Source organism: Cyclopterus lumpus, chromosome 24, assembly GCF_009769545.1.
Source record: "Cyclopterus lumpus isolate fCycLum1 chromosome 24, fCycLum1.pri, whole genome shotgun sequence".
Classification (NCBI taxonomy): Eukaryota; Metazoa; Chordata; class Actinopteri; order Perciformes; family Cyclopteridae; genus Cyclopterus; species Cyclopterus lumpus.
In genome coordinates this window covers 17,714,313-17,727,229 of record NC_046989.1, presented here as the reverse complement: position 1 = coordinate 17,727,229, position 12,917 = coordinate 17,714,313, and the positions used below count along the sequence as shown (strand labels likewise).

The following is a 12,917-nucleotide window of genomic DNA, read 5'->3' as shown; positions in this document are numbered from 1 at the left end:
TTAGCTATCCAAACTCTGACTCCAGGGAGGTGAGGTCACACATTCAAGGGACCTAGATGTATGACTGAAGATTACAACCTATCCATCTTGGGAATGTCACCTACGTTCACGTGACCTTGTCAGTCCCTGAGGATTTGTAGTCCTCCACTCTGATGTTTTGTACTTACTTAAAGAAGGGTGCTTCATTCAGCTGTGACTGTGACTACAAACAAAGTTCACTCTTTCCAGATCAAAGGAGTGAAAGGACCGGATGTGAATTGAGCTTATACTGTTCGGGTAGTGTTGTCAATTACTTATTATACTTGGGTATCCCGTGGGACTTCATAGATGCCACTGACCTACATATTCTGCTACAAAAAGTGTTGAATCTTTCAGACTTTAATTGTATCCATAATAAAGGTTATTGAGGGAATTAACAGAAAAGACTAATCTTTTTAGAAATGAAGAAAGATTTTTTATTAATTTTTTTCAGACCTACAGTGGAATTTTTTTAATTGTAATTAAGTGGTGAATGAGAAAAAATCTAATCTATAACTTCAGTTTAATCTGTGATATGTCTTCATTCTGCGCTAAAGACCAGGGTTGATTCCTTGACGGGGAGTTTTCTGCTAGCCGAAAGTAGGACAAGAGTTAAAATCCCCAGTGATGTCACTACACAGCAGAATGAAATGACTGACTATTATTAGTTAATCAGCAGGGCCATTAACTGCAGGATCAGCTTGGAGATGGTCACCTGGCTGCTTCAAGTCCACCGTGCCACAGTCATCCCCTGAACTTGAAACAGCTCTGTGTCAGGATCTGCAGTTGTGTGTCTTGTTTCCTGTTTTATTTTGAAGTCCCCGTCTCTTGTGTCCTCTGTTTCCCTGCACTTCCTGTCCCTGTGATTGTCTGCCATGTCCCTGATTGTTTCCTCCTGTGTCCAATCACCTGCACCATCCCTGTGTATTTAAACCCTGTTTGTGTCATTCCCCTTTGTCAGTTCGTCCTGGTGAGATCCTGTGTGTAAGTCGTTTTGTTTTTGATTCTTCTGCTGGAATAATCCTTCAAGTAAAGAATAAAGTTGCTTTTTTGACGTTGTTGGCATTTGGGTCCTGTTCCTGCGGCTATACCCGTGACACTCTGGGGAAACGTGTGTTCCAGTGACCCACTGCGCCTGGTGGAAGTAATAACCCTCCTCCTGGAATGTGCCTCTGACAGGGATTATATTTTGGCAATACACAAACAAACTACTGTTAGTAAAGGCAGGTTCTCAAGTATCTTTACTTCACCTTCTTTTATCAGCCAAATCCAAAGAAAACAGACTGTTTCTAACATTAGTATATAAAGAATATACTTCATTCATACACATGTGTTTATGTTGGAATGGGTTAATAGTCCCTAGGAATTAACCTATGCAGGGGAAGCAACATGACACACATCAAACACATGCAATCAGGTGTTAGTAACACAGCAGTTTCACATGTATATGTTTTCATCCATATAAGAAAACAAAGACTGATACGTACCCTGATCATGACTGGAATAAATGCATAGTCACTAGGACAATAGGTATAACACCAAAAGACAAACATGACCAGAACATGGTCAACATGAGACAAGTCATCTTCATGTGGAATAAGAATTCATGGTCCCAGTTGTGTCGGTCAACAGCACTTTGGGTTAAAGACCTTTCTCTTTCCAAAGGCTGTCGTTGTCTGGCAGATGATGAGGATGATGACGATAATAATAATAATAATGCATTTAATTTATATATTTATATATTATATATTTCTACTAGCCGCTAGTGGGACAAGAGTCAAAATCCTCAGTGATGTCACTACACAGCAGAATGAAATGATTGACAATATTAATAGTCAATCATTTTCAGCACACACTGCACACACTGCACACACACGCAGTTTACTGAACATTCCACTCAGTCAAGATTTGTATGTGTAAGAAAGAACAAAGAACAGTGTTTCCACCCTAAGCGAACATGATAACCACTACACTACGGAAACTGCGGAAGATGACTTTTACGCACGTGCCTGGCTGGATGCAACATTTACACTTAACTGTGACATTTTTTATTGCCAGACTACATGATTCATTACTAGCAACATAGTATTATATGAAATTAATAATCCATTATATACGATTTTCCTAAGTGTGAAGCGGTTGGGATGAGAGTCAGCACCTACAAGTTTGAGGCCTCTGCTCTTTACTCCTTTAATCAAAGTTAATATTTTTTAAGACAGGGCCCCCCAGTAAACCACGATATTTATAGAAAAGGAACAAGGTTTGAGGTAGCAAACACCCGAAGAAAATACAAAGCTACCCAACTGTGTCAAGCTAACACTAGCAAACAACCTAACAGCTGCTCAAGGGCACGGGAGGGATGGTTGTTGAATGTCACACTATTATTGGTTGAATGGAGTGCCATTAGCCCACTGAGGCAGTGCAAGTGTCATATATATATATATATATATATATATATATATATATATATATATATATATATATTAACAATGATGATAATAATAATAATACGGTGTTATTCTAATTGATGGCCACACTGGAGTTGAACCCCTCTGGTATAATATTCTGGGAATGCTGAAAACTGACTAAAAGGCTGCATTTTTGTCAGTTCCCTATGTTGTTCACGTCCAAGTTCCATATGAGGCTTTCACTTCTTTAACGTTACTCCTGTCCTGCACGTTGTTATCGAATTGTCACGTTTGTCTTCATATTTGAAAGCAACTCGGTTTTATTTTGAAGTTCATGAGCGAAAGTGCAAATCTTTACTCCACCCCAGTTGGCTCAAGAGTTTCTTTTGTTCCGTGCGCCTTCGCTGACTTCCGTGATGTAAACTGAACTACAAACGTCTGGTCCATACCCAGTACAGTAGGTGGCGGTAATGCACATTTTGTTGGATGCCATCCGCCATAAAAGCCCAAAAAGAAGAAGAAGAAGAAGAAGTTCTCTTCGTCTACGTAAACTCCCTTTACTTGCCACTGCGAGGACTGCGTGTGTACATCTGACAAGTTGAGTATAAACCCATTACAAACCAGTTTTTGTACGATTCTTTGCTCATAACAATCAATTGTAAATACAAACTTTAGCGGTGTTCTTTTACGTTTTGTCTGAAGTGAAGGATGTTGCTCGTGACGTTAACAGATAACGTGACGCTAACTTAGCAGTTGTAGTTCAGTCACTTTGCGGTTGTTACGTGTTCCTCCGACATAAACAGAGAAGCTAATGGCCACTTATTTGAACTGCGAACATCTGGTACGTCAGACTTGTGTGTCGCGGTTATCCACACAAACAAACGGGTGTGTTTCGGTCGGGCATAACGTGAGCAGCGGATAATCCCAAGAGCAACAATTTAAACTGCGGGACAATAGCCAGGCTGAGTTTATAGTTTACTGGATGCGGTAGGAAATGTCTTCAAAGGACTAACACTGCGAGTGTTGATGCCTGTTTCCTTTGACGGGATGATCTGACGGGATGATCTGACAGCAGCACAGCTTGAAAGTTCAAATAACATTAACAAGAGGGTACTTAAAGAGTTTCGTTGTTACACATTTAGATGATACATATACTCTCTCTATCGCTATCTGATGCCTGGTGTATAGTGATGAATAAAGGCATTATTATGCATTGAGGATTCCCACGGCAGTACGAATCGAGTCAGTGGCCTGCTCTGACTCGATGAGAAACTGATCGTGGAAACACAGGGTTTTGTATTGAAAGTGATAAACACTGTTGTCTAATGTCTTATCTGCATTAGTATTCCACCAATATTGATCTTGAGACAAAATATATACTTTTTGTCTTGAACACCAAAGGTTTTGGACACCATGTGCACATTTAAAGTGTTATTGGTTACTTTTAATCATTCCTCCTGTCCATGCAGGCCTCAAAGAGATCCCTTTCTAGATTTCCGTCGTGATTGCTGGACTAAATCTCAGTCTGATCACATTCGCTCTATGTTGGCTTTATGAGACGGCACTGGTGTAGTTTGTTCATCTTGTCGGAATGTATCAACGTATAAACCCTACATTTCTGAGCCATTTGTATAACACACCCTATGCTTCCTGATGTGACCATTAAAATGTTTTTTTTTTTTTTTTTTTAAACAATCAAATGTTTGTCAAAGTAGCTACAATAACCTTAATGCATGGACTTGCTGTCTGTACTCCCGCAGCACCATGAGTATACGAGAGATCACCGAGAACGTGAAGCTGGCCCGCGAATACGCCTTGCTGGGAAACTATAGCTCGGCCAGCGTTCTTTACGACGGGTTGCTGGAACAAATCAAGAAGTACATGTACACCGTGCGGGACAGCAGTTTTCAGCAGAGATGGCAGCAGGTAAATATGGCATAACCCCCCCCAATTCCTTGTATGTGCATGCATGCTTGTCCAATCAAACAAATTCTGGCTGAACAGATAATATCCCAAAAATGTGTAATTTTTCTGATGTGCAATCTTGTGTTTGCGTCTCAGTTGTGGCAGGAAATCACCAAAGAGAATCGACAAGTTCAGGACATAATGTCGACTCTGGAGAACTTTCAACACCACACAATGCCCACTAAACCCAGTAACCATGATGATTGTGAAGCAAGGCCTGTGCACGTGGAGCAGCGGTATTCCTTTGCAGAGCACAGAGTTGTGATAAGCTATTTGTCTGTTCACAATAGCTTTCATGTAGTCATATGATTGAGATTAGTGAATGTGGGACCATGATTGTTCCTGCTCTGCCCCTAGAAAGGTGGCCTGTAAACCTCATAATGCCTCTTTGTTTGTTCTGGTTTTCTTCCCTTTTTTAAGGCTTCAAACCTTTTTTATTATTTGGATTTTAAACTGATAATGCTTTTTATTGCCTTGGACTAAGCTAATTGCATCACTTATAAGTGCAACCTAGCATGAATAAACCCGATAATATAAGTCATATAATTGTTTGGAATCAGTGGGAAATTGGTTGTTGTTGGCTTCTCTTTTCTGCAGACATTCACCGTGTCCCGTCAGACAGCCAGCTAACCCCTATAAAGACAGCAAACCTCCCAACAACAGGCTGAGCGTGGCTGTGAGGGCCCAGCAGAGGCACTCCCCCCGTGGGGCCAATGGGGACAGAGGCAAACCATCCAAAGGCAAAGAGAAGAAGGAGAAGGAGTCGAAGGAGGCCGCTGGCAAAGCAAAGGATGACAAGGTGAGCAACGTGTCGGTGGTTTCGTCACACCACCTTCGCCCTTATTATATCGCATAATATATATTTAGGAACATCTATTTGCATTGTTGTTTTAAACAGTCAGCTTCCTTAAAGCCACACCAAGCCTGTAATTGCAGTTTTTATTTTGTTTTTGTCTGAAAGAAACCAAACTCTATGGGAACAGAAGAGCAATAATGTTTTATTTGTCTGCCCTCCAGAACAAGGCAGATGTCCAGGAGAAAGAAGTGAAGAAGTTTGACGGGACAGGATATGATAAAGACCTTGTGGATGCTTTGGAGAGAGATATTATATCTCAGAATCCAAATGTGAAGTGGTACGTGTTCATAAGAGTTGTGGGTGTCATGTGCTTGTTAGCTGTCATAGCAGTTGACTCCTGCTTCCAGTCTTGGTCGCAATTGGAAGGAGTGCAATTTTCAACTTCTGAGAGCAGCAAGTTTAATTAGACTACTAAAGTCATTATTAATACCGTAGGCTAAGGCTAGAGTTGAAACCTAATATTTAGCAGCTGTTGCTTTTCTAGGTTCAAATGTGTTGTGCTATTTTCTAACTAGCAGTTTGGCAAATGTCCAATAAATGGCAGCGAAAAGACATTAAACAAATGTCAGGATTGTATAGTTAAAACAAGTATAAGCTCATTATATCATCATTTCAAACGTATCACCTTAAAAGCTCTGAATTACTACCCCAAGTTGTTGAACCATGTCAGCCTCCATTTTGTTTGCATCTGCTCCCCATGAGATCACGTCTGGTGCGTTGTGCCCTCTTGCACAATAATCCTAATAATATCCCGTAGTGTTGAGATTAGGCGTGCGTGTGTTTGTGTGTCTGTAGTGTTGAGATTAGGCGTGCGTGTGTCTGTAGTGTTGAGATTAGGTGTGTGTTCTTCAATGCTGTTTGGGATTTCACTGAAAGAAAAACACACAATTGTTTTCAACACAACCTCAACCTGAAGACTCCTAGGCCCTATTTCTCGTGCCTGGACGTTATAATAATATAATAATATAAATAATTTTCCAGATGAGATTACACAAACCAGGGTTTTCGTTTCCTCGAACCAAGTTTGGCAAAATCACCATAGCAACACATCTAAAAATGTTAACCTGCTCCAGCGTAGGCTCATTCAGTCTAGCTGGATAATCCACCTGAAGAAAGTGGCAGCTCATTCCTCATTGATGAAGGAGCGATATTAGTTAGATTAACGTTTTATAGGGAGAGAGTTCTTCAAGATTACCAAGATCCGTTATCACGTGATGATGACTTCCTATACGAGCGCTATCCATTCTTACAGACCTTCTGGAGCCATACATTCAACACGAAACGCCGCAGCCGGGCATTGACTGTCTCACAGACTGTTTGCAGAGCCTTGTGGTACATTGTTCTATAGTGTCGGCGATGCAGAACATCGGGAAAGCTGCTGTATGCCGTGGTGCTCGTAAAGTTTATTTAGCACTTAAGAATCTCATGGATGTGTTCATTATGTTCGCTGGCCATGTCCGTGTAAATGCAATAAAGGTTATATATGGTCATCTCTACATGCATGAATATACACATATATATTATCTACTTGTTCTGAAAGAGTTGAGATGGTTATTTTAGATCTCATTGGATACGCCGACTGCCAGCAGGCACATTTAAAGAATGAGGCACTTAAAAGTAGCCGATACATTTTCCCAACACTGATGCGTTGCGAGTATATTCCATGAAAGTCAATGCACAGACGAATGGATGCGAATAAAGAGGATTTTCATCCACTTATCTAGACGTAGTCGGTGAAAGTCACCGAGCTGTGTGAGCCTACGGGTGATGTTATGTATAAATATATGTGTATGTATACAGTATATGACATTAATGTTATTAACCCATACACAAGGGCATTAAATCCCCGGCCTTCCTAGTACCCACCCGTCGTAATCTCTGTCCACTCTGTTTCTTGTGGACAGATTACCCACCCGTTGTAATCTCTGTCCAATCTGTTTCTTAGGGACAACATTGCAGACCTGGAAGATGCAAAGAAACTCCTGAAGGAAGCGGTCGTGTTGCCGATGTGGATGCCAGCTTTTTTCAAAGGCATACGAAGACCATGGAAGGTGCTATTTAAAGAGATTTTAGTTGTATTTGTTTTGATGTATGTGTGTGTGTGTGTGCGTGTGTGTGTATGTATATGTGTGTGTGTATGTATATGTGTGTGTGTATATATATATGTATATATATATATATATTGATATTGATATTGATATTGATATTGTTGGGTTGTAGTGGATTTTATATGCACTTGCACATGTTAATAAGAAGTTTATGTTTTAAATTAATACATAAAGAAAGATATGATAATTAATTTGGGATATTCTGAGGAATATTCTGGAGGAATGTATTATGAAACATAAGAGAGGATCACTGTTTTATTATTCTGTTTTAATGACAAATGTAATGATTAACTGTATGATGCATGAGCATGAATGAATGTTTTATTGTTTAGACAATAGTTAAAATGGATGCCGATTGAAACCTAATGTGTTTTATTCTGAAGGCAGGATAGTGGGTTTTATTCTGAAGGGGTTTTTCCTGTCCTTGACCGGAAGTGTGAGCTTTGACCTCGCCAGTTTATCAATTGGCTTAGCGAACAGAACTGTGGCATTCCTTTGAACTGACCAATAGAACTAACCTTTAGGTGTGAATTCATTTGCATGACCATACTAACGACTGAGCATTTGTTCTGGGGAGACATGGTTCTACTGGTCTGGAGACTCGAGACAGCCCCGGTCTGGCGCTCCTTTCTGGCCCCACGATCGTGAACGCTACATGAGTATTATCTTTGCCATATTGTTAAACTTTAACTCATTGAATCCTGAATTTCCTGCGGCCACGGGAACCGAGCTGTGTATATGTATATGTGTGTGTGTGTGTGTGTGTGTGTGTGTATATGTATATGTATATATATATATATTGCCCTCGATGGACTGGCGGCCTGTCCAGGGTGTCCCCTGCCTTCGCCCTATGTCAGCTGGGATAGGCTCCAGCGCCCCCGCGACCTTAATGAGGATAAGCGGTATAGAAAATGGATATATATATATATATATATATATATATATATATATATATATATATATATATATATATATATGGCATATCTCTATCTCTATCTCACTAAACCTTTTTTTTTTTTTTTACTTTAGGGAATACTTATGGTGGGACCTCCTGGCACTGGGAAAACCCTTTTGGCCAAAGCAGTTGCCACTGAGTGCAGAACCACATTCTTCAACGTCTCCTCGTCCACTCTCACCTCCAAGTACAGAGGGGAGTCTGAGAAGCTTGTTCGTCTTCTCTTTGAAATGGTGAGTCTTTCGGTATAGGACATGTCATGTTTCTCTAGGATTCTCAAAGCAAGTTCGTAACAGGTGACTGGTGAAGAAAGCAAAGTATCTAGAAAGCATTTCTTCTGTGACTCTTTCTGCCTTTAGTGGTCAAAAGTTGACTAATGCACCTTTTTAAAATGTTGGATGGGGTTTATGATTAGGTAAAGCAAATTCTACAGACCTAATATGAATTGGGCATCTGTTCTCGCATTCAATTCTACTTTATTTGACATTTGTATATTGATAATGTGTTGTGTTCCCGGTCAGGCTCGTTTTTACGCTCCCACTACGATCTTCATCGATGAAATTGACTCCATGTGCAGCCGTAGAGGGACTTCAGAGGAACACGAGGCCAGCCGGAGAGTCAAAGCAGAGCTACTGGTGCAGATGGATGGTATGATGACTATGACATAACGCAACCACAATAGTAACACTTGCTACTCTTCTTATATTCGCTCTTAGAAAGGCTGTAAGTCTATCATGGTTCAAAGAAGCTTTTTTCCATTATTGTGACTTTTGTGTAGGTGTTGGTGGAGCGTCAGAAAACGATGATCCATCAAAGATGGTGATGGTGCTGGCTGCCACCAACTTCCCGTGGGACATCGACGAGGCTCTGAGAAGACGTCTGGAGAAAAGGATCTACATCCCTCTGCCTTCAAGTACTCTTTTCTTTTTTTACTTTTTGACAGTGCTGCCTCTATAAGCCTCACCATAAAAAATAAATGAATAAAAAGATAGTGACCCAAGTTGCTGCCGACTTATGTGACCTGACAACTTTTAATGTTCAACAACTAGCACACAGACTACACGGGTTCAAACAGAAACACTTCTCATAATGTCGTTAATTGCAGCCTTATTAACTGCATAATGTGGGCTCCTACCAGATTAACCAGTTTGAGAGGCCCTGTGGGGCCCCCCTCCCTTGCATTCCTTGTTTTCTGTACAGTACAGTGCACACAGCTTAATTATATTTAGTTTTGAGCACCAATAACCTTAGGCAGCAATAATTACTACCTGGAGTGAAGTTTGTTGTATGCCAGTTTCTGGTATTTTAAATATAAAAAAACGGAACAGTTTAGGAGTGCAACGTGTGAGTTTTTGACAAAGGGCCCCTTTAAAAAACAGGGCCTCAAGATCGATTTCTAATGCAGGACCATATGCCCTGATCATTATTGCTAATGTTGTGCTTCAGTGATGCATATTCCCAGGCTCCAACCAATGCAGAAGTGCCTTAAACGTGCATTCTTTCTAATGTCCATCAGGGGGCGACTCCTCGTTGCAAAAAGAAGTCTGATTGTATAGAAGTCTATGAGATAACTTCTCTTGATTTATTCCCTCAGTAAACATAAGTTGATGGTCTCAATCTCTTGTATCAAGTCTTCTTCAATACAGCATGATGTTCATTTAGTAAACTATTGTCCAAGTCAAATAGATTATAAAGCAGGGTATGTGATTGACAGGTTGCTACCAGAGTCGTATGCGTAATTCAAAGTTAATATTCTGACAACAAACCAAAGGCTGAAAGTATTTCCAGGGACAATTGAGCAGTTGTCTGTATTGCCCTGTCGGTAGTCTGAGTGGGCCTTTTTTATACGTTTCCTGGTTGATGTATATGTGGTAGGCTGTGAGCAGCCTGCCACATATACTATACATATACTATGCTTACTGTTGCATTATCGTTCTCAGCCGAAGGGCGAGTGGAGCTGCTCAGGATCAACCTGACGGAGCTGGAGCTGGCCAGCAATGTGAACTTGGACAGGATTGCAGAGCAGTTGGAGGGTTACTCAGGAGCCGACATTACCAACGTGTGCAGGTCAGCCACCTTAGCTGGTTCCCATCCTTCAGTTCTAATGTTGATTTTTATGGTAGTTTCTGTTTTCAAACGGAGATGAAACAACAAATGTATGCAAAGAATATGATATGTTGTGCAATGGATGAAACGCAATAAGGGTGGGGTGTCCACCAGTGACATACTGGGTCATACCATATAAACACAGTTGCATGCCATACTCCTTTCTCTTGAGATTGCATTTAAGAGCACAATAAATGCAAAGGTTGAAAGGATTATTGTAGTAACTTTAGTCATTTGTGTGATTTAAAAGAAGACGAAAAAGACTCTGCTGAAACCGTTGTTGCTTTGCTACAGGGACGCCTCTCTGATGGCCATGAGGCGGAGAATCGAGGGCCTCACGCCAGAGGAGATCCGTAATATCTCCCGGGACGAGATGCACATGCCCACCACCATGGAGGACTTTGAGTCCGCTCTGAGGAAAGTGTCCAAATCCGTATCCGCCACTGACCTGGAGAAGTATGAAAAGTGGATCGAAGAGTTTGGGTCCTGCTAAACACCAAGATCCCAAATGTGTAACTAGTGTTGAGTTGGTGTGACAGGTTGTGGCAGTGTACTTTTCCGTATCAGTCAGGCGATATTGAAAAGTAGGTTTATATTTAAGGTAAATACATGCTCTTTAAAAGTGGCACCTTACTGTACATTATAGTAATGGGTGTTTTCCTTTCTTTTAACGCACTTGATTTTACGTGTGTGGGTTCTTTCACATTTTTGGAGATGAAACTAACAAAGATATTTCTATGAATAAAGTTATGGATTATAGATATTAACATTGTCTTGCGTTATGTTTGCTGGGGGGGAGACTACACTCGGAGGACATGCTCAAATATTCACTTTCAATTCTGAGCCACTGTTGAACCGTAGATACTGAGGAGACCGATTTCTAACTTGAGAGGGAGGGAGGCTTGCATTCGCTGTTCTCATTAACAAAAGGAAGAAAAAAACATCCACGCTAAGGTCAGATTCTTAAATTTGTGATAATGTCTTTGAGGGGCCGTGTTGAGGCCAAACATTAGGTAGTGCTGACCGCCAAGGACAAAGGGGGGCTTTCAATTCAGTTAATTTTGTATAGCCCAATATCACAAATTACAAATTTGCCTCAGAGGGCTTTACAATCTGTACACATACGACATCCCTGTCCTAAGACCTCACATCGGATCAGGAAAAACTTGGAGGATCCCTCTCCCCGGTTGGACAGAAGCAATAGATGTCATGTGTACAGAATGAACAGCATTACAGAGTTACATAAATGCATTCAATGAATATGACAATGTATGAATGGACCTCCACAATCCATGAACCAGGAGGTAGAGAGGAGGGGGGTGCGGGCGGGGCGATCATTACATGTCATTTAGCTGAAGCTTTTATCCAAAGTGACTTACAATCATGTTACATTCATACACTGTAGAACAGCTACAGGGAACAATTCAGGGTTAAGTGTCTTGCTCAAGGACACATCGACTAGAATTTTAAATGTGATTCTTGATTTTACAGGGAGCCAGTGCAGAGCAGCTAATACAGGAGTAATGTGATCCCTTTTCTTAGTTTTTGTTAGTACACAAGCTGCAGCATTCTGGATTAACTGGAGGGACTTACGAGACTTATTAGAGCAGCCTGATAATAAGGAGTTGCAGTAATCCAGTCTAGAAGTAACAAACGCGTGAACCAGCTTTTCAGTCCTTGAGATTTGCTTCAAGTGGGAGTACAGCACGGTGGAGAAGGAGTGCCTGGCCATCCGATGGGTGGTCGACTCCCTGCGCTAATACCTCCTGGGGCGCTCATTCACCCTCTGTTCGGACCACGCTCCGCTCCAGTGGCTCCACCGCATGAAAGATACTAACGAGTATCGTCCCGAGACTGCTCGAGTGGAACATTTTAAGGGGGAACCCACGTTGGGCTCCAGTGTAACAAGTGGGCTTAGGAAACCCGAAGACTAGTCCAGTGGCTCCGACGTCCCACGTAATAAAAACCCTTGAGAGACTGATACTGGTCTACCACCTCAGGACCCTGCAGTTTGACTATTACAGGAAGAGGCTGGAGCGGTCGATGCTATCCGGTCTAATTGCCACCTGGACGAGGCTCAGGAGCACAGAGAGGATCCTGCTCTTTGATTTCTCCAGTCTTCTGAACACCATACAGCCTCTGTCGTTGGGAGATATAGATCAGGGCCATGCAGGTGAACTCTGTGTCCTGGATTAGGGAGCACCAGACCATCATATCTGGACAACAGGAGGAGGAATACTGAGGCCTGGTGGAGGGCTTTGTTGTGTAGTGCAGACGTGAGCCAGCTGAACATTAGCGAAACAAATAAGTCTAAGTTTGTGTTGGCTTCAGAAAGTTTGCATTGTAATGTGTTACAAGTCAAACCCTTACAATCATATGTGGGCCGTGAGTTTTAAGATGTTGCCGATGGGTAATATACAGTATCTATAAATGTTAATGATGGTGGCGATTATATTTGCAGCTATTCCTTTAAAAAAGTGATCTTTATTACATGACATCCT

At 41.4% G+C, this 12,917-nt stretch overlaps 1 protein-coding gene across 1 annotated transcript; it reads left to right on the top strand.

The window, feature by feature from the left end:
• Positions 1-2,832: 2,832 nt before the first annotated feature.
• Positions 2,833-11,175, top strand: katna1 (katanin p60 (ATPase containing) subunit A 1). The gene is made up of 11 exons (XM_034527053.1): positions 2,833-3,023; positions 4,187-4,352; positions 4,488-4,627; positions 4,989-5,190; positions 5,409-5,524; positions 7,193-7,298; positions 8,385-8,543; positions 8,832-8,958; positions 9,089-9,223; positions 10,251-10,377; positions 10,711-11,175. The coding sequence occupies exons 2-11, from the start codon at positions 4,191-4,193 to the stop codon at positions 10,907-10,909; spliced, it is 1,473 nt and encodes a 490-aa protein (XP_034382944.1). The 5' UTR covers positions 2,833-3,023; positions 4,187-4,190; the 3' UTR covers positions 10,910-11,175.
• Positions 11,176-12,917: the final 1,742 nt, after the last annotated feature.

Coding starts and splice junctions, on each gene's coding strand:
- katna1 (XM_034527053.1), top strand. CDS start 4,191: ATGAGTATACGAGAGATCACCGAGAACGTGAAGCTGGCCCGCGAATAC. Junction 4,353..4,487: donor TTCAGCAGAGATGGCAGCAG/GTAAATATGGCA, acceptor TTTGCGTCTCAG/TTGTGGCAGGAAATCACCAA. Junction 5,191..5,408: donor GCAAAGCAAAGGATGACAAG/GTGAGCAACGTG, acceptor TCTGCCCTCCAG/AACAAGGCAGATGTCCAGGA.